Source organism: Podarcis gaigeae, assembly GCF_964106915.1.
Source record: "Podarcis gaigeae genome assembly, chromosome: 18".
NCBI classification, from domain to species: domain Eukaryota; kingdom Metazoa; phylum Chordata; class Lepidosauria; order Squamata; family Lacertidae; genus Podarcis; species Podarcis gaigeae.
In genome coordinates, this window is record NC_139696.1 from 1,705,259 (window position 1) to 1,728,513 (window position 23,255).

Here is a 23,255-nt window from a genome sequence, read left to right on the forward strand (position 1 = left end):
GCTTTGAAAAACAACAATTCAACATGAAATTTACTATCTAATGAGACCATTGATCCATAGAATGAAAGCAATAATCAATGCGCTGTACTATAAAATAAATAAGACGGTATTGTAGATGATAAGAATTAAAATTAACTTTTCTCCCCAACCTGCACTGATGGGGGGGCTTTTATCTATTTCCGCAGTCACACAATCAATCAATCAATCAATCAGTAGCTGAACTGGGTTCCACACAGTCACAAAAACAAATGAACCGGAAAAGCCTCAAAAGCAAAAACGCAAAATAAAGAGCAGAAACCAAAGCGCCAAGGTTAATCCGTTCCAGAAGTCCGTTTGACTCCCAAATGTTCAGAAACCAAGGCGCGGCTTCTGATTGGCGCAGGCGCCCCGGAAACAATAGCCGACAGCCGTGTTGGGCGTCCGGCTTCTGAAAAACGTTCAGAAACCAGAACACTTACTTCCGGGTTTTTGGAGTTTGAGAACCAAGGCGTTTGAGAACCAAGGTACCACTGTACTTGAATCAGTTCTTTGCTGAGAACATTGAGGACTAGAATGTTGCTTTATCATTAGGGCTGTAAATTCGATTTTGGAAGCCGAAGGTTCTAGGTTCCATCTTTAGCTGGGACTGGGAATGTCCGGCACACGCCCCCCCATCAGTTTTATCTTAAAACCATTCCCCATTATTTTTCTCGCTAGCCGCCAGGGTGGATTTGATTCAAATGAAATCAATTTAAATCACTAGTCAGTAAGACTTGATTTAAACCATTTTTTTACAGAAAGACTCATTCTTGCTGGTATCGTCTTAATATTTACAAATAGAGGAAGCTCTCGTTTCTGGAGGCAGAAAGTAAGGCTGACCTGCGGAACTCACTGCCACAGGGCAGGTCGCAACTTGCTTTTTTAAAAACCCAAGCAGAACTGCTCGCCTATCATATATTAGGGTGCGGTACATATGTGATTTTTTGGGAGGGGGGGCATCAAACACAGGCCACCAATCTCCTCCCTCGAGAATTGCCTGTCGATGCCGCAACGAGGAAAAAAGCAAATTCCCCGATAAAAAGAATAATTCAAAACAAAAACCATGCAGAAAACCCACAGAGATTTCAAGTCAGCAGGAAAGCACAGTGTCGTCTTCACCCCCCCCCCCCCGAAACCAAACGTGCTCACGTTCCCCATAGCAACTCCAAAACTTGGAGGCTTTACAATATGGCGAAAATCCCATTTTGAAACACAGCCGGACTTTCAAATGCAAATAGCGACAGAGACGGAACATATGGTGGAGGTTAGTTCTTATTTTTCCTAATTAAATGGCGCACTGCTGTTTTGTATAACAATGTTAATAGGGCATTTGCAAGCTTTCGGGAGGGAGGCCGAACCGTCTCTCTCTCCCCCCCCCCCTTTTAAGAGAGAGGCGGCAATTGGCAGAGAAAACCGAAGGCCGCGACACACACACACACACCCTGTCCCCGATCTCCCTCGATATCAACACGGTGGTTTGGCATATTCCCAATTTAGGGGTGGTGCTGGAGGGGGGAATAGTCCCCTCGCATCCCGTTGCCGCTTTTTTTTGCAGACCGCTAAAAGTAACCCGCAATGACAAACCTAGACAGCATCTTAAAAAGCAGAGACATCACCTTGCCAACAAAGGTCTATATTGTTCAAGCTCTGGTTTTCCCAGGAGTGATGTATGGAAGTGAGAGCTGGACCATCAAGAAGGCTGATTGCCGAAGAATGGATGCTTTTGAATTCTGGTGCTGGAGGAGACTCTTGAGAGTCCCATGGACTGCAAGAAGATCAAACCTCTCCATTCTGAAGGAAATCAGCCCTGAGTGCTCACTGGAAGGACAGATCCTGAAGCTGAGGCTCCAAGACTTTGGCCACCTCATGAGAAGAGAAGACTCCCTGGAAAAGACCCTGATGTTGGGAAAGATGGAGGGCACAAGGAGAAGGGGGCGACAGAGGACGAGATGGTGGGACAGTGTTCTCGAAGCTACCAGCATGAGTTTGACCAAACTGCGGGAGGCGGTGGAAGACAGGAGGGCCTGGCGTGCTCTGGTCCAGGGGGTCACGAAGAGGCGGACACGACTAAACGACGCAGCAACATCAAAAGTAACCCCCCTCCCTTTGGCAAAAACACCCCCCCACCCCCGTCTCGCAGATTCGCATATTGAAAATAGACATCTCCATTGGGTGAATTTTCCAATTGGCATCTACAGTGGCACCTTGGTTCTCAAACTTATTCCGTTCCGAAACCAAAGCGTTCCAAAACCAAGGCACATTGCTTTCCGATAGAAAGCAATGCAAAATGGATCGATCCATTCCAGACTTTTAAAAACAACCCCTAAAACAGCCATTGAACATGGATTTCACTCGCTAACAAGACCATTGATCCATAAAACGAAAGCAAGAATCAACGTACGCAATCGACCCATCAGTAGCTGGACCGGTCATGAAAATGAAACAAAAAAGAGCCGCAAAAGCAAAAAAAAAAAGCAAAATAAATAGCAAAAACAGGCAGACCTCAACGTAACACTCAAATCAGAAGCCTGGCACTCAAAACGGAGCACGTTCAGCTTCCGAAAAAGGTTTGCGAACCGGAACGCTTCCTTCCGGGTTTGCAGTGTTTGGGTTCCAAGTGGTTTGAGTACCAAGGCGTTTGGGAACCAAGGCCTTGCAAAATAAACCCCCTGCACTTCAATTATGGGTTTCTGAAAATCCCAGATGGAAAAACGAAAGGAAATCCTGCGTAACAAGGTGTTTGGGTTAGCAGGGTGGTGAGTTGCTGTTTTGAGTAAGGAAGTTTCTCACGCAACACTCCCTTTAATCTCGACTGGATGTTAATATTCTTTTTTTTAAAAAAAAATAAAAATAAATAGAGGGTGTTTCTAATCAGAGGGATCCATCTTGTCAGGGCGGCACAATGGCATCTCCCAGCTCCTGCCAGCTCGGCAGGTTTGGAAAAGTTGGCATGCTTGCAAAGCCAACACAGAGCGAGGGCGGGGCTGGCTTGCCCTTACTCCGAAGGGGCATATTTTTTCCCCTGCCTCGTTTTGCGGAAGAACCCCAAACTCTTGCTGATATCGGGGTGGGGGGAACGGGGCCTGTTTTGTGGCAGCGTATCGCTGTCAGAAGGGACGCGGGTGGCGCTGTGGGTTAAACCACAGAGCCTAGGACTTGCTGATCAGAAGGTCGGCGGTTCGAATCCCCGCAATGACGGGGTGAGCTCCCGCTGCTCGGTCCCTGCTCCTGCCAACCTAGCAGTTTGAAAGCACGTCAAAGTGCAAGTAGATAAATAGGTACCGCTCCGGCAGGAAGGTAAAGGGCGTTTCCGTGCGCTGCTCTGGTTCGCCAGAAGCGGCTTAGTCTTGATGGCCACATGACCCGGAAGCTGTACGCCGGCTCCCTCGGCCAATAAAATGAGATGAGCGCTGCAACCCCAGAGTCGGCCATGACTGGACCTAATGGTCAGGGGTCTCTTTACCTTTACCGCTGTCAGATGTGGGCAGGTGGGGATAGATGCAACCGTTCCACCTGATTTTTGGGCAGGGCTTTCAAGGGGGAAATCTGGGTCGTTGTCTGCATTCCAGCAGTGGGAGGGAGGGGGCTGATTTACTAGGGAAATTTGGAAGAAGGATTTAAGCCCACTTTCTCCCAGAAATCGCTGCGCCAAGTCGCAAAACGCGCCTGGGGAACTCCGAGCGCCGACCAAAAGGTAAGACAAGGTTCTAGTTCTCGTGTTCCTGACTTAAATAGCAATTGTGGCTGTTGCAAGGAGGGTGGCAATTTTTTATTGCGAAGACGTGGAACCCTGGGGAGTCTCAACATGCCAGGGCGGGTTGCCAAGCCCATTTCATTTACCTGTTGTTCTGCGAAAACGTGCCCAGGTTCCAGCCCTCAGTCTGACTTATGCAACGTGCAATTTATGCCATTAAAAAAAAATTTTTTTTTAAAAAAAAAATCTTAACGGCCCGGAAGGGTTTTCTGAAAAACGTAATCGATGGGGTTGCAGCCAGTGCTGGCCTTACTCAAGAGTAGACCCGCCGAAAACAACAGGCGTGAGGTCTATTAACGTCCATGGGTCTACTTTTGAGTAAGGCAAGCGCCAGATGCAGCCTATGATTTGAATCTTTAGATTGAGGCAACGCAAAGGATGAAACGAGGTGCGTTTTTTTCACCGGGGGGGGGGGTGGCAGAGAAGGTGTTGCTAAAAAACGAGAGAGTTTAACCAGGAAATAACACTCACTTTTAAAGCGTGCCAACTCTAATTTGAAAAATTCCAGATTTATACACAATTCAGAACGACGTGCTCCTCCGAATTTTGCAGCGGGTGTGAAAATGAACACTTATGGGGTGAACCTTCACCATTTGCAGTAAATGACATTTTTAAATAAAATCTCAATGGGCAGAAAAGCATTTATTACGGAGCACATACAGAACAGAAGCGAAAACATGAGATTGGCAGCCAGGGAACGTGGAGATCCATGGAGGCTGCAGAGCTAGGATTGCCATATTTTGAAGAGAAAAAAAGAAGACTTCTACTTTTAACCATGGGTCGCTATTATGACAACTCTTGTCCTAAATACTCTTCCTATATGTAGGGCTTCAGAAACGGCGATACACCACATTTACTTGAGTCTCATGCGCCATCAAATCTAAAGCGCACCGCAATTTTCGCAACATCGTTTGGCCCCAAAAGGTGAGCAGTGGATTCAAGAAAACTCGGATTTGCTAGTAGCAAAGTTCTTCACTTTCAACAACAACAAAAGAATACGAATAAGAATACCTATTGCTCCCTTGCTTGCCCCGTGAAAGTATTGTGGCTCATGTTCCCCTCTTTGGGAACATCAGTATGCGCAGAACAACTTATTAAACTGTTTCACAAGTACATATGGACTTTCCTGAAGGACAAGGGGATGGGAACACTTGCCCTCCCAGACTCCTTCTCCGAAATCTTTGTGTCCCAAAGCACAGAGGCCCAGCTCCGAGGGTCTTCTGGCGATTCCCTCAATGCGAGAAGCGAAGTTACAGGGAACCAGGAAGAGGGCCTTCTCAGTGGTGGCGCCCGCCCTGTGGAACGCCCTCCCACCAGATGTCAAGGAAAGAAACAACTATCTGACTTTTAGGAGACATCTGAAGGCAGCCATGTAGTAGGAAGCCATTTAATGTGTAATGTTTTATCATATTTTTATATATGTTGGAAGTGTGGCTGGACAACCCAGTCAAATGGGCAGGGTGCAATAAAAATTATTCATTTTCTTATTATTATTACTACTACTGCTACTAACTACTACACAGAGCCTAGAGCTTGCCGATCACAAGGTTGGCGGTTCGAATCCCCGCAATGACGGGGTGAGCTCCTGTGGCTCGCTCCCTGTTCCTGCCCACCTAGCAATTCAAAAGGACGTTATAGTGCAAGTAGATAAATAGGTACCACTCCAGTGGGAAGCTAAACGGCGTTTCTGTGCGCTGCTCTGGTTCACCAGAAGCGGCTTAGTCATGCTGGCCACATGAGCTTTTTAGGAGGGAAAAAAGTGAGCCTTATAGAGCAAAAAAACCGGTATATATTATTTTAGGCATTACCGAAATCCTAGAAAGGGATGCGGAACAAGCTGGCAACAAACCCCATTTGAAGCTTTTGCAGATCAGGTGAACTTTTTCGCACCCCCAGCTCCACAATAAAGGGCGGAAGAGATTTATACCTAGGTGCATGCATACATATAAATATATCTTTCTACAGATATAATCCAGGGTGGCGTTTTAATTCTTTGTTTGGGAGAAGAAGGGGGTGAGAGGGAGAAAGGAGTTGGTCGGAGGGGAGATGGAGGAATCCTCAGATGCAACGCCAACCTTCCTTTTTGGAGACAGATCAAAGAGTGCCAAATTAACAATTAAAGATGGGGGGGAAATCCACAAAGAAGGAAAAGAAAACAGGCGCTTTCTCCATTGATATGCGGTTGTTGGTTTGGGGTTGTTGTGTTTCCTGGTTTTTGCCCAAAGCTAAGCTGCTGATTTAGGGACGCGGATGACGCTGTGGGTTAAACCACAGAGCCTCTTGCGCTTGCCGATCGGAAAGTCGGCGGTTCGAATCCCCGCAATGCCGGGGTGAGCTCCTGTTGCTTGGTTCCTGCTCCTGCCCACGTAGCAGTGAGAAAGCACGCCAGGGCAAGTAGATAAATAGGTACCACTCCGGCGGGAAGGTAAACAGTGTTTCCGTGCGCTGCTCTGGTTCGCCAGAAGCGGCTTAGTCCTGCTGGCCACATGACCCGGAAGCTGTACACCGGCTTCCTTGGCCAATAAAGCGAGATGAGCGCCGCAACCCCAGAGTCGGCCACGACTCTGGCTTCTGGGATAGCTGCGCAACCTGCATTCGCTCCATAAGACGCACACATTTCCCCTTACTTTTTAGGAGGGAAAAAGTGAGTCTTATAGAGCAAAAAATACGGTACTTCTTGGGATCTGGGGTACGGAGGACTCCTGCTTCCAGAAATACCCCCAATGTTTGATTGTTTTTGCAAGGTTTCCATATTTCCGACAAATTCTTGCAATCGTTTTCATTGAGTTACCTCTACGGCGATTCTAGCTTTTCATTTCGGGGCGACCATTTCCCCCTATAACTGAGAAGAAGCAGACCCCTTTTCAGTGTTCCTAAGCCATGGGTAGGCAAACTAAGGCCTGGGGGCCGGATCTGGCCCAATTGCCTTCTCATTCCGGCCCGCGGACGGTCTGGGAATCAACGTGTTTTTACATGAGTAGAATGTGTCCTTTTATTTAAAATGCATCTCTGGGTTATTTGTGGGGCATAGGAAATTGTTCACTCCACCCCCCAAAAAATACAGTCCAGCCCCCCACCAAGGCCTGAGGGACAGTGGACCGGCCCCTGCTGAAAAAGTTTGCTGACCCCTGTCCTAAGCAAACGCTCACCGCTTCATGATGCAGGAAATTGATTTTTGGTTGTTTTTTTTGGAAAAAGTCAAAATGTTTTAACCCAGCTGCAGACAGAAAGCGGCCTCTGGCTTCCTAGGGGACCCAATTTTGGGGCAAGACAGCTTCAACAGCCCCACATCCCCACTTGGCCCTTTCTCAGATAGACTCCTCCTGCACATGGAAGCTCCACCCAGCACAGAACAGAAGTTTCCATCAAACCTTTTGCTTCCCCTCTTTCTCAGAAAGGACGAGCGCTGCCAAGGCGAAAGGAAAGACTACAGAACTGCTCAGCCCATCCCGGAATCTCAAAACACAGCTTGGGCGGTTGCGGCAAGAAGCCCAAATTATTTTGCGAAAAGCTTCAAAGCCGGGGTTGAAGAAACCTCCTCAGATGTGACAGGCTCCGGGCAGACGGAGTGGAAAGGGGTGGCCAGTGTGTTTGTGTGTTGTGGGGGTGGAAAGAAGGAGATTAGATTTTGCTGCAACCACCTGTAGCTTCAAAATTTGCGAACGTGCACCAACTCGCCCCCACTCCCGAGACACGCACGGGCGCAGAAGTCTCTATAAACACACGCCCCATATTCAAAGCAAACCCCCTCTATCAAACAAAGCACATTTTGCTTTCATGATCAAAAATCAAAGGACGCACGAAGTCGGGAGACCCCCAAAAATGTACCTTGAACTTTTGCACCTGGCAGTTAAAAATAAAAAAACGCAGCCTTCTAGCAAACCGTTCTTGCAAACCAGGCGACAAACCCCATTGCCCTAGACCAGCCATAAGGCAAAGTCAGCCCTCTAGATTGTTTTGGGACTACAACTCCCATCGTCCCTGGCTAACAGGACCAGTGGTCAGGGATGATGGGTTTTGTAGTCCCAAAACAGCTGGAGGGCGGAGTTTGCCTAGGCCTGCCCTAGGCCCCTGGCCCGGGATTGGCTGCTGGAAGTTGGGGGGTGGGGTCTGGCACAACCTCTGGGAGACCCCTGGTGTTTCCCCATATCCCTGGTCTGAGAAAAGGCATTCTCTGCTCTCGAAAGGGAAATGCATCTTTCTAAAAGGCAGTCGTTCCTTCGGCTCTCGGGGTTATTCGTGGGGCATAGGAATTCATTCATTTTATATTCCCCCCCCCCAAATATAATCTGGCCCACCACAAGGTCTGAGGGACAGCCCACGGCTGAAAAAAGTTTGCTGACCCCTGTAAAATTCATGTTAAATTGCTGGTTTAAGGGTTGTATTAAAAGTCTGGAACACATTAATTCATTTTGCATGACTTTCTATGGGAAAGCATGCCTTGGTTTTGGAACGCTTTGGTTTTGGAACAGACTTCTGGAAGGGATTAAGTTTGAGAACCAAGGTATAGCACCGTATTTGTAACTTTATGCCAAAAGCCTGCCTTCACGGATCACATTGCGCTCTGCCTGATTGTGAGTAAAACTTCTTTTTGTTACGTACAAATAAGACTACGGTGTCTTTATTCTTTTAGGAGGGGTCAAAGGGGTATCACTAGGAATAACAGAACATATCTCAATTTGGGCAAGCCAGATTAAATATGCTTATTGTCTTAAACAGACTCACACAAGTCTGCAACCAACTTTCTGTAAATGGGGGCAATGCACTCTGCTGTATAAAGAAACTTGCTAGAGCAAGTTAGAAAAAGGTAAAGGGACCCCTGACCATTAGGTCCAGTCATGGCCGACTCTGGGGTTGCGGCGCTCATCTCGCTTTATTGGCCAAGGGAGCCGGCGTACAGCTTCCGGGTCATGTGGCCAGCAGGACTAAGCCGCTTCTGGCGAACCAGAGCAGCGCATGGAAACGCCATTTACCTTCCCGCCGGAGCGGTACCTATTTATCTACTTGCACTTTGATGTGCTTTTGAACTGCTAGGTGGGCAGGAGCAGGGACCGAGCAATGGGAGCTCACCCCGCCATTGCGGGGATTCGAACTGCTGACCTTCTGATCTGCAAGCCTTAGGCACTGTGGTTTAACCCACAGCGCCACCCGCGTCCCTTAGAGCAAGGGTAATATTAATCAATATATCCTCTCCTGTTCCCCGCAACATTCCCACATGTCGCCCTTCTCCAGATGTTGTGCCCGAATCCCCGCAACTTCCACCATCACCTCTGATGCTGCTTGCATCATTCATATCATTATAAATTATTATAAAATTATTATTATTATTATTATTGCCACGCAGGAAGCTGGAGTGCCAGCAACAGCAAGGACAAGACCTCAGGATTCCCATTTGTGCAATCCTGGAGGACAAAAACCAGAAATACGGGGAGATATATGCAAGCATACCTGATCCTCCGAACTGTGTGCTAGCCAGAGTCGTCGGTCTGTTTTTCCCATTGGCGACTGGCAGCGGGAACATCTGGGGGGGGGAGAAGAAGAAGAAGAGGGGGGGAAACAGCATTAGAAACTCAGGTATATATACGTCAGGCGCCAAACGGCTCCTTAAACCACGGTTGCAGTTGCAAACACGAAAATTTCCGGTTGCCATTTTGGGGACAAGGTGGCTGTAACGTCTTGATTTTTCATCATCATCAACCTTTATTACGGTCCAGAGACCCAACAAATTGTTACAAAGCAATGCACAATTCCTACAGCCTACCTCCAGGTTAAACAAGCATTTTGTTCAAAATATAGGGATCATTGGTTCTTGCAACCACCGATAAAAACCTCACCACTGCTAATGTTCTAGTGTTTGTCCGGTCTTCCAATAGGAACCTGACATAGTGAGCCTCTGATTTTCCCAGGAAAGGTACCAGCAAGGGTAGTATCAGTTCAGCCCTGGCTTGCTCGTATTTTGCACAGTGCAACAAAATGTTTTATGGTGTCGATGTCTGGACCACACGAGCAAAGTCTGTCCTGGTAGGGAACTCCTCTCAACACTGCAGAAGGAAAGACGTTTAGTCTGGCTTTGGTGAAAAGCCTTCGATAGTTTGGTACTGTCAGGTTTTTAATGTAAGATGTTGACTTAAAGACATGCCCATATTGGGCATTAGGTCCAGTCGTGGCCGACTCTGGGGTTGCGGCGCTCATCTCGCTTTATTGGCCGAGGGAACCGGCGTACAGCTTCCGGGTCATGTGGCCAGCAGGACTGAGCCGCTTCTGGCGAACCAGAGCAGCGCACGGAAACACTGTTTACCTTCCTGCCGGAGTGGTACCTATTTATCTACTTGCACTTTGACGTGCTTTTGAACTGCTAGGTGGGCAGAAGCAGGGACTGAGCAATGGGAGCTCACCCCGTCATTGCGGGGATTCGAACTGGCAACCTTCTGATCGGCAAGCCCTAGGCTCTGTGGTTTAACCCACAGAGCCAACCATGTCCCATAAGTGGCCGATAGCTGGGTACAAAATGCGCCTGGCAAATTTTGAACATCGGGAAGAGGTTACCTAGACAAGGAGAAGGGGGTGCCAGCGTGGGTGGCTACAGGTGGTATTTAACACCTCCCAAAATCTGGCACAGTTTCTCCTCTCTGGGTTTAAACACACACATATATAACACACAGAATAAGAGTTGGAAAAGGGACCCTACAGTGTCATCTAGTCCAACCCTCCTGTAGTGCGAGAATCTCAGCTAACGTGGCCATGAAACACAGCCTCCCAAATTCTGCTTCGAAACTTCTAAGGGAGGTTTTTTTTTTAAAGACTTCTAAGGAAGTCTGTTCCACTGCTTTTTGGGTGGGGAAGCAAAATTAAAAAATTAAAAAAACAATGCCCAGGAAATTTCTGCTCGCCTCTAGTTGCAAACTAATCTGCCACCCCCTTGCTTTTTTAAATACGCTACACACACCCCCAACAAGAAAAAGAGTCAAAGAAGCAAAATCTATTGCTGAAAAGTCGCACAAAAAAGCAGACAGCTCTGACACCAATCAGAAATTTCAATTTATCACCTAGGGTTGAAAGCGAAAATTCGGACACAAAAGTTTAGCTTTTTTTTTTAATGGACAAAGTTGCAAATGAAGTTTTGATGTACGGCAACCCTAACTTCAACAACCCCCCCTTCAAAAACATTCAGATAAATTGGAAACTGCCTGTGTGATCACAGCAATATAAACAAGTTTTGGCCCCAGATCAATGAATAAGCCGATCTCTCCAACTCCAAACACACTTGCAGTCTTCCTGGTCAAAGTTTTGCAGGAAAGACCTGTGAAAATATGCATCTTTGATTGATTTTTTTCCTCTTCTGTGCTTTCTATCCAATGCTGGGAAGATCTGGGAAGAGGAATGATTTGTTGTTGTTTAGTCATGTCCGCCTCTTCGTGACCCCCTGGACCAGAGCATGCCAGGCACTCCTGTCTTCCACTGCTTCTCGCAGTTTGGTCAAACTCATGCTGGTAGCTTCGAGAACACTGTCCCATCATCTCGTCCTCCATCGTCCCCTTCTCCTTGCGCCCTCCATCATTCCCAACATCAGGGTCTTTTCCAGGGAGTCTTCTCTTCTCATGAGGTGGCCAAAGTACTGGAGCCTCAGCTTCAGGATCTGTCCTTCCAGTGAGCACTCAGGGCTGATTTCCTTCCGAATGAAGAGGTTTGATCTTCTTGCAGTCCATGGGACTCTCAAGAGTCTCCTCCAGCACCAGAATTCAAAAGCATCCATTTTCCGGCGATCTGCCTTCTTTATGGTCCAGCTCTCACTTCCATACATCACTACTGGGAAAACCAGAGCTTGAACTATTCAGACCTTTGTTGGCAAGGTGATGTCTCTGCTTTTTAAGATGCTGTCTAGGTTTGTCATTGCTATTTAAGCAATGCACGATCACCTGAATCACAATGTTGTCTGTGCAAATTAAGCCTGTGCAAATTTCTAAAAAATAAAGAGCAGGCAGTCTTCTCCAACTTGGTGGGTACCATGATGTTGTGGGGCTAAAAAGGAGATTTTGTCCATCCCTCAGATACGGCACAGGTTATCAGCAAACAGGTGGTTTGCATGGGAAATTACTGTGGACTAGAAACTTTAGCAGGCTGCGTAGGCAAGTTCAACATTAGCTGAGTTATGGCTCCAAGGGCCATTCATACTGATTCTTTCCACTTAAATAAATTTTATTGAGGTTTATAGAGAAAAATATACAACACTTACTTTCTTTCCTCTCTTTTTTTAACCAAACCAGGACTTTTATATAGATACCATAAAAATACAAAAAGGGGCATAGGGAAGGGAAGAATAGAAAAGAGGTTAAAAGAGAATGAAAAATAAAATTCAGAAAGTTCCCAAAACAAAAATTCAAGCTCCCAGGAAAATATTTCAGGTCCTTCTCTAAGGGGACATATTCCTTTGCACATATTGATCCACCTATTTAATTTATAGAGCTGCCCCAGAGCAGAAAGACCCTAGGAAGACAGTGGGGTGCAATGGTTAGAGGGTCAGACTAGGACTTGGGAGATCAGGGTTCGAATCCCCTCTCCGCCAGGAAGCTTGCAGGGTGACCTTGGAGTCCAGTCGCAAACTCTTGGCATACCTCTCAGGGTCATTGTAGGGGGTAACTGGGGGGGGGGGGAACCATGGACTCCTTGGAGGAAAAGGTGAATGCAATGAATAAACTCACACCAGTCGCAAAATGCGTTGGAGCACCAAGAAAGTTGCCCGCATGAAGCATCTCTAGGTTCAGAATGCTGAGGACTAGCGCCTTGCTCAGTTTGTAGGAAAGGAACTTGCTGTTTTGCATGCCAAAGTTCCTGGGTTCGGTTTCCCCCCCATCTCCAGAGACACACTTGCCTAAAAAACTGCTGAGTAGGGTTGCCAAATGTCAAAAAGCGAAAACCCGGCCGCAAACGTCGTTGAGCTTAGGGGGTTTTCTTTGCAAAAGAAAAATGAAGTTCTTGAGATTTTTTGAAAAGGAAATTCTCCACAATCTAGACTTCCAACTTTTATATGCCTGTTGTCTTTGTCCATGGAGTTTTCTTGGCAGGGATACTGGAGTGGCTTGCCGGTTCCTCCTCCAGGTGGATCACGTTTGGTCAAAACTCTCCACTATGACCTGTTCATCTTGGGTGCCCTGCTCGGCATAGTTCATAGCTTCTCTGAGTTATTCAAGCCCCTTCGCCACGGCAAGGCAGTGATCAATGAAAGTGAGAGGTGGACCATCAAGAAGGCTGATGGCCGAAGAATGGATGCTTTTGAATTCTGGTGCTGGAGGAGACTCTGGAGAGTCCCGTGGACTGCGAGAAGATCCAACCTCTCCATTCTGAAGGAAATCAGCCCTGAGTGCTCACTGGAAGGACAGATCCTGAACCTGAGGCTCCCAGACTTTGGCCACCTCAGGAGAAGACTCCCTGGAAAAGACCCTGATGTTGGGAAAGATGGAGGGCGCAAGGAGAAGGGGACGACAGAGGACGAGGTGGTTGGACAGTGTTCTCGAAGCGACCAGCATGAGTTTGACCAAACTGCGGGAGGCAGTGGAAGACAGGAGGGCCTGGTGTGCTCTGGTCCAGGGGGTCACGAAGAGTCGGACACAACTAAACAACAACAACAAGATTCCAACATTGGATTTTCACAGACCTTTCAGCACTTTCTGCTCAGACACTGCTTCCGGGAACTGCAGTGTTCCGGCTACGTCCAGGAAATTCCAGACATAGGGCAACCCCTAGAGCTGCCGGTCGGTGTAAGAAATACTGCACTAGATGGACTTCCTATGTTCTGGCTTAAGATCAATTCTACCTGCGGCGTTTTAAAGCATCGTAACCAGGCCAGGCTTTTAAGGAAGCAGAGATATTCCCTGCAATTCGAGGGTTGCAAAACTGCGCCTTTAAATTTTCACTACACCGCCACCTTAAAATGCAGACAACCTCCATCCTCCCTTCTGAAGCTTTTTACGCAGCGTCAGAAGAAGAAACAGATTTGTGAACGTGCAAAGGAAACAAATTCAACAACAGGAGGCAGGAGTTCCCTTAAGGTTCTCCCTCCCTCCCTCTCTCTATAATTTCCCACGCAGTGTGGAAAAACCACCTCTAATGCGTGCAGCGCTAGAGGACTACAGCTCCCATGATGCAGTGTGCTAAAACAACGACAACACACAGAGAGAGAGAGAAATATGAAAGGAGCCAGCCAGAATCCCAAATCTATGTATCTAGGTAAAGGGACCCCTGACCATTAGGTCCAGTTGTGACCAACTCTGGGGTTGCAGCACTCATCTCGCTTTACTGGCCGAGGGAGCCGGCGTACAGCTTCCGGGTCATGTGGCCAGCAGGGCTAAGCCACTTCTGGAGCAGTGCACGAAAACGCCATTTACCTTCCCGCCAGAGCGGTACCTATTTATCTACTTGCACTTTGACGTGCTTTCGAACTGCTAGGTTGGCAGGAGCAGGGACCGAGCAACGGGAGCTCACGCCGCCATTGCGGGGATTCGAACCGCCGACCTTCTGATCGGCAAGTCCTAGGCTCTGTGGTTTAACCCACAGAGCCACCGGCGTCCCTCTATGCACCTAGCAGGCAGCGAATTTCGAGAAACCATGTTAATATGATGTGCAGAATTTAGCAACCCAGGTGGCCCCTTGCCTGACCAAATGGACTAGAGAAGAGAAAAGAGACCGACGCTGTCAGCTGTCACTCTCTGGGTTGAGTTTTATCTCTCTCCGTGACGTGGCGCCTCTCTCTGGCCTCCTTCCAAGGCTCCTTATCTTAAAAAGTCAAGACCACACGCCCTTCCAAGGCGTGACACAACTCTCTCATCTGACCGCACATCGCCCGCCGAAAGTCTGCCTCCGTTCGGCTTCCCTCAATAAAATCAGCAGGAGGAGCCCGAGAAATGGGAGAATGCGTCTTCTTAGAGGAGCCATTCCTACTTGAGAAAGGAGAAAGCTTCCCCATATCTAAAGCCCACTTGATCATCACCTCCTTGACCTGTTCGTCTTTGACCTCCCACTCCAATAATGTATCATACATTTTTAGTTTTGTTTTGTAATAACACTTTTTCTAATAATGCAGGTTCGTTTGAGAAACCTTCTTTCTTATCTGACCTGAACACTTCATGCAATTGATGGTACTGGATCCAACCCGTCAGATGTCATTTAATTTCCTCATAATCTTTCTCATAATCCTCCTCATAATATTAAAATTACCAATTTAATATCTTTTTCCTTAGTCAGATCTTTTTTCCTTAATCAGATCTTTCTATGTGGCCCATTCAAATTCCATATTTTTCTTTTTTATTGCGATTGCTTCTAGAGGTGATGCCTGGTTTTGGTTCTAGGAAATCCTTATATTTTATCCATGTTTTATATAATGATTATAAAGAGGAAGAATGCCTCTTTTTAGAGGCATTCCTACTTGAGAAAGGAGAAAGCGTCTTCCTAGGCCACAGGATCTGTCCCCCTACTGACGGCGCCCCCACTTCAACTCCCGTCAGAATAGCCAACGGGGAAAAAATTCTGGAAAAGACAGGGATTCGCCGTCCCTGATACAAGAATCAGCATTCTGCACTCCATGCAAGAGGCATCTCTGTTTAGAAGAGGCATTCTCTGCAAAGAGATGGAAGAACATCGCTACAAGTGGTCCCTTGGTTCTCAAACGCCTCAGGACTCAAACAACTTGGAACCCAAATGCTGAAAACCCGGAATCAAGTGTTCCGGTTTGCAGACCTTTCTTCGGAAGCCGAACGTGCTCCGTTTTGAGTTTTGCGCTTCCAGTTTGAGCGCCACGCTTCCGTTTTGAGTGCTACGCCTGCTTTTGCCGTTTATCTTGCGTTTTTGCAGCTCTTTTTCGTTTTGTTTTCGCGATTGCGTGGAACCCAGTTCAGCTCCTGATCGATGGACTGTGTGGCTACATTCTTTATTTCTTTCGTTTTATGGGTCAGCGGTCTTGTCAGATAGCAAAATCCACATTCAATTGCTGCTTTATTGGTTGTTTTTAAAAGCCTGGAACGGATTGATCCATTTTGCATTGCTTTCTATGGGAAACGCTGCCGTGGCTTTGGAACACTTTGGTTTCAGAACGGGATTTCCAGGACGGAATAAGTTCGAGGACCAAGGGACCACTGTATTTAAAAGAGGTTTTCCCTCCTGAAAGCAGGGAATACCTCTTCTAAGATCTCAGGGATGGGGAGGGCTACACCAGCCTTTCTCAACCTGTGGGTCCCCAGATGTTGTTGAACTACAACTCCCATCACCCCTAGCTAGCAAGGCCAGAGCTCAGGGATGATGGGAGTTGTAGTCCAACAACATCTGGGGACCCACAGGTTGAGAACCGCTGGCCTACACCCTTCCAGATGTTGGGGGAAAGCCTCTATTTATAAGAGGCCTTGCCTTCTGAGAGAAGAGAAAGCCTCTTCTTATTAAGCCAGGAATGGGAAAATCTACAGCCCTCTACGTGTTCGTTGACTCCCTCCCATCCCAGCCAGTATGGCCAAAGACCAAGGATGGTGGAGTTTGGAGTCTAGGCAGAGCTCACAGCTCCCTCTTCCCAGGAGTAAACGAACAGCCTCAACACAACCAGAAGCTTATTTTAGGAAGGGCGTTGGCAAAACGGGAAGGTGTGCCAAGGAGGGAGAACCAAGAATCTGGAGACCAAGCCTGATGAGGAACGGTTGAAGGAGCTGGGTATGTTCAGCTTGTAAAAGAGGAGACTGAGAGGAGACCGGAAGAGTCGCCTTCAAATATCTCTTAGGGGGTGGAAGAGGGAGCAAGCTTGTTTTCACCCACTCTGGAGGGCAGGACTCAAACCCGTGTCTTCAAGGGGCAAGAGAGGAGATTGCGACTCAACGTCAGGAAAGACCTTCTGACAGGATGAGGTGCTCAGCGGTGGGATGGAAGGTGGTGGGGTCTCCTTCCTTGGAGGTTTTTAAGCACAGGTGGGCTGGCCATGGATGCTTTAGCCGAGATTCCAGATTCCTTCTCTCCCCCCCTCTCTCTCCTTCCTTCCTTCCTTCCTTCCTTCCTTCCTTCCTTCCTTCCTTCCTTCCTTCCTTCCTTCCTTCCTTCCCTCCCTCCCTCTCTCTCTCTCTCTCTCTCTCTCTCTCTCTCTCTCTCCTTTCTTCTCTCTCTCTTTCTCTCTCACCTTCCTTCCTTCCTTCTCTCTCTCTCCCCTTCCTTCCTTCTCTCCTTCCTTCCTCCCTTCTCTCCCTCTCTCCTTCCTTCTTTCCTTCCCTCCCCCTCTCCTTCTTCCCTTCCCTTCTCTCTCTCTCTCTCTCCATCCTTCTTTCCTTCCTTCCCTGTCTCTCTCTCTCTCTCCTTCCTTCCTTCCTTCCTTCCTTCCTTCCTTCCTTCTCTCTCTCTCTCTCTCTCTCCCCCTCCTTCCCCTACTCCGCCCCCACCCTTTCTAAGTCTTCACAACAAGGAGACCGTAGCAATTACGCGTCCCCCTTGATACTGCGACGAGGAACAAACAAGTTGGTACCCGCAACCGCTCGCCTCCTTGTGAGTTGCCTCCGTCCGACTCCCTCACTCAAACACACCCAATCCAGCGTAATGCCACCGCTCCCTCCCCTCGTGTTGACACGTGCGTAAAACCCCCGCAAAAAGGCAAATAACTAGAGTCTCACTTACCATACTGAAATCCAAGAGGTCACTCAGTTCCTTGTCGGTCCCGGCTGCGGCCATTCTCTGCTGCTGGTTCATATTCCCCCCAGATTCAAACGTAGTCCGTCCTTTTTATTATAATTATTCCACACCGACAAAAAGGAGGAGGGGAGGAAGGGATGGGAACAGAGAGGAGAGGAGGGAGAGAAAGAAAAAGAGATGTATTAATTTTTTAAATTTAAAATAATATTTGTGAAACGGAGGAAAAAAACCACCCAGAAACAAACATTTCATTTCGCAATACTATCTCCTTGTGCAGAGATCTGCTTTCAAATCCAGAAGTGAGTTATTGAATGGAGAATGGAGGATTGGAGAGGAAATCGGCGGGTGCAAATTCACCCCCACAAACACTTTGATTTATTTTTTTCCAAATGTTCCACCCCCGATTTCTGGGCTAGACGGACTGTGAGGTGACGTCCACAGTTCTTCCCTCCCCCCCCCAAAAAAAAAATTAATAGTCTTCTAACACAGAGACAAAAACACAAAAGAAAAACATTACATTTGACACAACATAAAAACTTAACAACAATAAAAACACACAAAATAAAAGAATAAGTTGTTTTCTTCTTACTCCCCGGTGTATTTACATTGCCGACACCCTCTGATCTGGATTTCATCATATCACATATTTAGCAGTTCCCAATTTCATATTTATAGCATCAGTACCTGGCGATGTCCAAGGGGGTGGGTGGCGAATATGTGAAATGAAAACAGGATTTTTATTTTTGCAGGAAGGGAAGAGAGTGGGAAAGAGAGAGCACTTCTATCCTGGGTACCTTTCAAGGCTGTGCATCAAATGCCTTTGGCCAACCTTGGAAAACCGATAAACTATCACTATTCAAGAGAGAAGTAAAGGTAAAGGGACCCCTGACCAGTGGCATAGCGTGGGTTGTCAGCACCCGGGGCAAGTTAAGTAATTTGCGCCCCCTAACCTGTGGATTTGCGCCCCCTAACCTGTGGATTTGCGCCCCCAACCCTAACCCCCAGATGTTGCGCCCGGTGCGACCAGCCCCCCCTGCACCCCCCACGCTACACTGCTGCCCCTGACCATTAGGTCCAGTCGTGGCCGACTCTGGGGTTGCGGCGCTCATCTTGCTTTACTGGCCAAGGGAGCCGGTGTACAGCTTCGGGGTCATGTGGCCAGCAGGACTAAGCCGCTTCTGGCGAACCAGAGCAGCGCACGGAAACGCCGTTTACCTTCCCGCTGGAGTGGTACCTATTTATCTACTTGCACTTTGATGTGCTTTCAAACTGCTAGGTTGGCAGGAGCAGGGACCGAGCAACGGGAGCTCACCCCGTCGCAGGGATTCGAACCGCCGACCTTCCGATCGGCAAGCACAGGAGGCTCAGTGATTTAGACCACAACTAGACTAAAGGTAAAGGTAAAGGGACCCCTGACTGTTACATCCAGTCACGGACGACTCTGGGGTTGCGGCGCTCACCTCGCTTTACTGGCCGAGGGAGCCGGCGTACAGCTTCCGGGTCATGTGGCCAGCAGGACTAAGCCGCTTCTGGCAAACCAGAGCAGCACACGGAAACGCCGTTTACCTTCCCGCCAGAGTGGTACCTATTGATCTACTTGCACTTTGAGGTGCTTTCGAACTGCTAGGTTGGCAGAAGCAGGGACCGAGGAATGGGAGCTCGCCCCATCGCGGGGATTCGAACCGCTGACCTTCTGATTGGCAAGTCCTAGGCTCTGTGGTTTAACCCACAGCACCACCCGCGTCCCTTACTTAAGAGAGAAAACAGCACGCAAATAGAGATGCTAAAGACTTGGGAAGGGGGAGGTTTTCAAAAAAAGAAGGGGTAGACCCAGTTTTCCCCCTCCATTCCCCCCCCCAAAATGGGCATGAGAACTGGGGGAGAGAGCCACCCCACAAACCTTCACAAAAACATGCACAAAGTTTATTCATTTGACGATAGCAGAATGCTTTTCTCAAGTTTGTGCATTTCTGAGAGTGTCAGAAACCCAGATATATAAGCTTGGCACCAAACAGCTCTTAAACCAGGGTTGCGGTTGCCAACACGGAATCTAAGATGGTCCTAAAGTCCTATTTTGCAAAGGATGGGCTGGCTGGGACGGATTCTCATCTGAACATCTGGCTGGGAGTTTGAAGGACAACCTTGAACTGGGCTAAGAGGTCTGGGAACTTAAAAGGAGGAAAATCCTTTGATCCAAGGACAGTACGGGTATATATTGGCCTCTTCCGACCTCTTTTTCTGAATGGGGGCACGGACCATTCATAAGGTGGGAATATTCTTCCCAATGGTGAACAGGGAGAAGCGAAGTGAAGCGACCAGAATTCGCTAGGACGTCGTTCGCTGCTCCTGCTCAGGCTGCACAAAAGTAGAATTTTGGTCTCTGAAATTCATTATATAATAATAATTTATTATACCCCGCCCATCTGGCTGGGTTTCCCCAGCCACTCTGGGCGGCTTCCAACAAAACACTAAAATACAATAACCTATTAAAGATTAAAAGCTTCCCTAAACAGGGCTGCCTTCAGATGTCTTCTAAAAGTTTGGTAGTTATTTTTCTCTTTGAAATCTGGTGGGAGGGTGTTCCACAGGGTGGGCGCCACCACCAAGAAGGCCCTCTGCCTGGTTCCCTGTAACTTGGCTTCTCGCAGGGAGGGAACCACCAGAAGGCCCTCGGCGCTGGACCTCAGTGTCCGGGCAGAACGATGGAGGTGGAGACGCTCCTTTAGGTATACTGGACCAAGGCTGTTCCATTCCAATGATGCGGATAAAATATTGCAGATAGGATTCTACAGGGTGGGGTCTTAAGTGTCCAGATCCAAGGATCCCCCGATGGCGGAGACATCAGATGTCATCCTGGCACCCGGGCGTCTTCACACGGTCGCAAGCGGCCGAAAGCAAGGTGCAAAATGCGCCTGGCAAATTTCAAACAACACGGAAGAGGTCACCCAGAGAAAAATACACCTTGCACATCTCCAACGCTGGCACGGACCCTGGGAAAAGGTTGCTGTGAGCACAACGTTGGAGACCCCCCTGCTCTGGCTTCTAGGGTTGTCGGACCACCAGGTAGGCTCGAATCTCCAGGTGAGCGAGAGGGTCTTTAACAACGACAATAAAGGTATTAAGTATGTCCCACAGAGGAACGTACGGTCTTCAAACAAAAACATCTTGAAGGTCCTGGGCCACAGAGAGGTTAGGCTGGCCTCAACCAGAGCCAGGGCTTTTTCGGCCGTGGCCCCGATCTGGTGGAACGCTGTGCCACAAGAGACTAGGGCCCTGCAGGACTTGACATCTTTCCGCAGGGCCTGCAAGACAGAGCTGTTCCACCAGGCCTTTGGCCAAGGCACAGTCTGACTCCCTCCTTTGGCAATCTTCACAGAACTCTAGCCTAATGGTTGTCATCAATTTGATTTGAATTAATTTTATAATGAAATGATTTTAGAATGTTGTACTATTTTATTGTTGTTAGTCGCCCTGAGCCCGGCTTCGGCTGGGGAGGGCGGGATATAAATAAAAATTATTATTATTATTATTATTAGGACTGTGCCTGCAGCTTGCAAGCTTCAGTGTGGATGGAACAGGCCGCAAAGTATTGCATGGACTCTGAGAGCGAGTGGCTTCTCCCCACCACTTCCCTTCTCCCAATTAACCTCCGTCTCCAAAGTTTAGTGGATGTAGGGCATAGCTGTCAAGCGTCCCTTATTTGGTGGGACAGTCCCTTATCCCAGCGCCATGTCCCGCTGCTGTCCCTTATTGATGCTGTCCCTTAAATAAGCTTCTGAAGGTATCAGGGCCCTTTCTATGTCCAGCTGTCCTTTGTCAACAACAAATTGTTGCTTTTTTTGTGTTGAATATATGCTATATGGTAATTTATGGACCTAATAGGTATCTAAAGCCATTTGCATGCAACAAAATACGTATTTTATCAAAGTAATTGTTGATCCCTTATTTTCGAGGCTGCTGGTCCCTTATTTTCAAATTTGTAAGTTGACAGCTATGATGTAGGGCTTGTTCCTTTTACACATATTTGCTCGAGAAAACCTACACACAACTACAGAATCAGATAATCCTTTAATACCGTGCAAACCTTACCGGTGTCGGTAAGACCACCACCCCGCACAGGAATATTATAAATATATCTTCCCTGGAACACTTACGTCCAGCCGGAATGAGCCCTTAAAACTCCGATAATTGGTTGTTATCCAGAGCTGGTCCAACTCAGAATAGACCCATTAGAGAAAGAAAGGTATGGCTCCCTTGCTTTCAGTGGGTCTACTCAAGAGGAGAAATGAGTTGGCCACAGCCCAATACCCTATTGCAGGCACCCCGAAACTCGGCCCTCCAGATGTTTTGGGACTACAACTCCCATCATCCCTAGCTAACAGGACCAGCGGTCAGGGATGATGGGAACTGTAGTCCCAAAACTTGGGGAATGAGCATAACTCAGTGGTTCCAAATGTAGGCATTCCCAAAATCAATTCTCACCATCTCCATGTAGGGCAGGCGGGGTTGGGGGGAGGGGAGACTCACACCCGAGACCCTGGAGAACTGCTGCCAGTCAGTGTAATAATAATAATAATAATAGATTATTTCTACCCCACCCACCTGGCTGGGTTTCCCCAGCCACTCTGGGCGGCTCCCAACAGAAGATCAAAAACATGATAAAACATCCAACATTAAAAGCTTCCCTAAACAGGGCTGCCTTCAGATGTCTTCTGAAAGTTAGAGAGTTGTTTATTTCCTTGACATCTGGCGGGAGGGCGCCACCACCGAGAAGGCCCTCTGCCTGATTCCCTGTAACCTCACTAGGTCAGGCAGAGAGGCAGCGACTGGCCCAAAGTCACACCCGGTGAGCTTCAGGGCCAGGGGGAGATTTGAACCCGGGTCTTTCAGTTCCCAGTAGGTCACTCTAACCCCTAAACCATACCAGCTCTCTGATTTTCCCATCAGCCACTTTGGGCAGCTTCCAGTACATATGAAAACAGAATGAAACTTCAAACATTAAAAGCTTCCCTAAACAGGGCTGCCTTCAGATGTCTTCTAAAAGTCAGATAGTGGTTTATTTCCTCGACATCTGGTGGGATGGCGTTCCGCAGGGCGGGCGCCACCACCAAGAAGGCCCTCTGCCTGGTTCCCTGCAACCTCACTTCTTGCAGGGAGGGAACTGCCAAAAGGCCCTTGGGAGATGGACCCCGGTGTCCGGGGTGGAGATGCTCCTTCAGGGATACTGGGCCACTTAGGGCTTTCAAGGTCAGCACCAACACTTTGAATCAGGAGTCAGCAAACCTTTTCAGTAGGGGGCCGGTCCACTGCCCCTCAGACCTTTTGGGGGCCAGACTATATTTTGGAAATAAAAATGAACGAATTCCAATGCCCCACAAATAACCGAGAGATGCACTTTAAATAAAAGCACACATTCTACTCATGTAAAAACACGTTGATTCCTGGACCGTCTGTGGGCCGGATTTAGAAGGCGACTGGGCCAGATGTGGCCCCCGGGCCTTAGGTTGCCTACCCATGTTTGAATGGTTCTCGGAAACGTCCTGAGAGCCAATGTAGGTCTTTCAGGACCGGTGTTATACCGTGTAGACAGCATTGGCTAAGACAGCACTGAGCAAGGATCTGATTCAGTTTAAAGCAGTTTTCACTTTGGAAACAATGAGGACTGGAAACTTGTTTAATTTCAGGAAGAAGCGTCTTGAGTACCTACTTTGAACGCTTAAGGTCCCAGGTTCTGACACCCCCCACAAACATCTGTAGGTGGGGCTGAGAATAATTCTGGCCTGAAAATTCCCCCAGGGAAGAGAATGCCTCTTCTCTTCTTAGAGAATGGATGGGT

The 23,255-nt window shown here is 48.0% G+C and overlaps 1 protein-coding gene across 11 annotated transcripts in view; it reads right to left on the minus strand.

The window, feature by feature from the left end:
- The window catches only part of TCF3 (transcription factor 3), an 89,725-nt gene that overhangs the window by 60,470 nt on the left and 6,000 nt on the right, over positions 1-23,255 (minus strand). For all 11 annotated transcript variants that reach the window (XM_083720407.1, XM_083720402.1, XM_083720406.1 and 8 more), the window contains exons 2-3: positions 17,405-17,505; positions 9,221-9,293 (exon numbers count right to left, since the gene is read on the minus strand). In XM_083720407.1, the coding sequence (XP_083576533.1) occupies positions 9,221-9,293; positions 17,405-17,476 (145 nt within the window). In that variant the 5' untranslated portion in view covers positions 17,477-17,505. The remainder of the gene's footprint in view (positions 1-9,220; positions 9,294-17,404; positions 17,506-23,255) is intronic.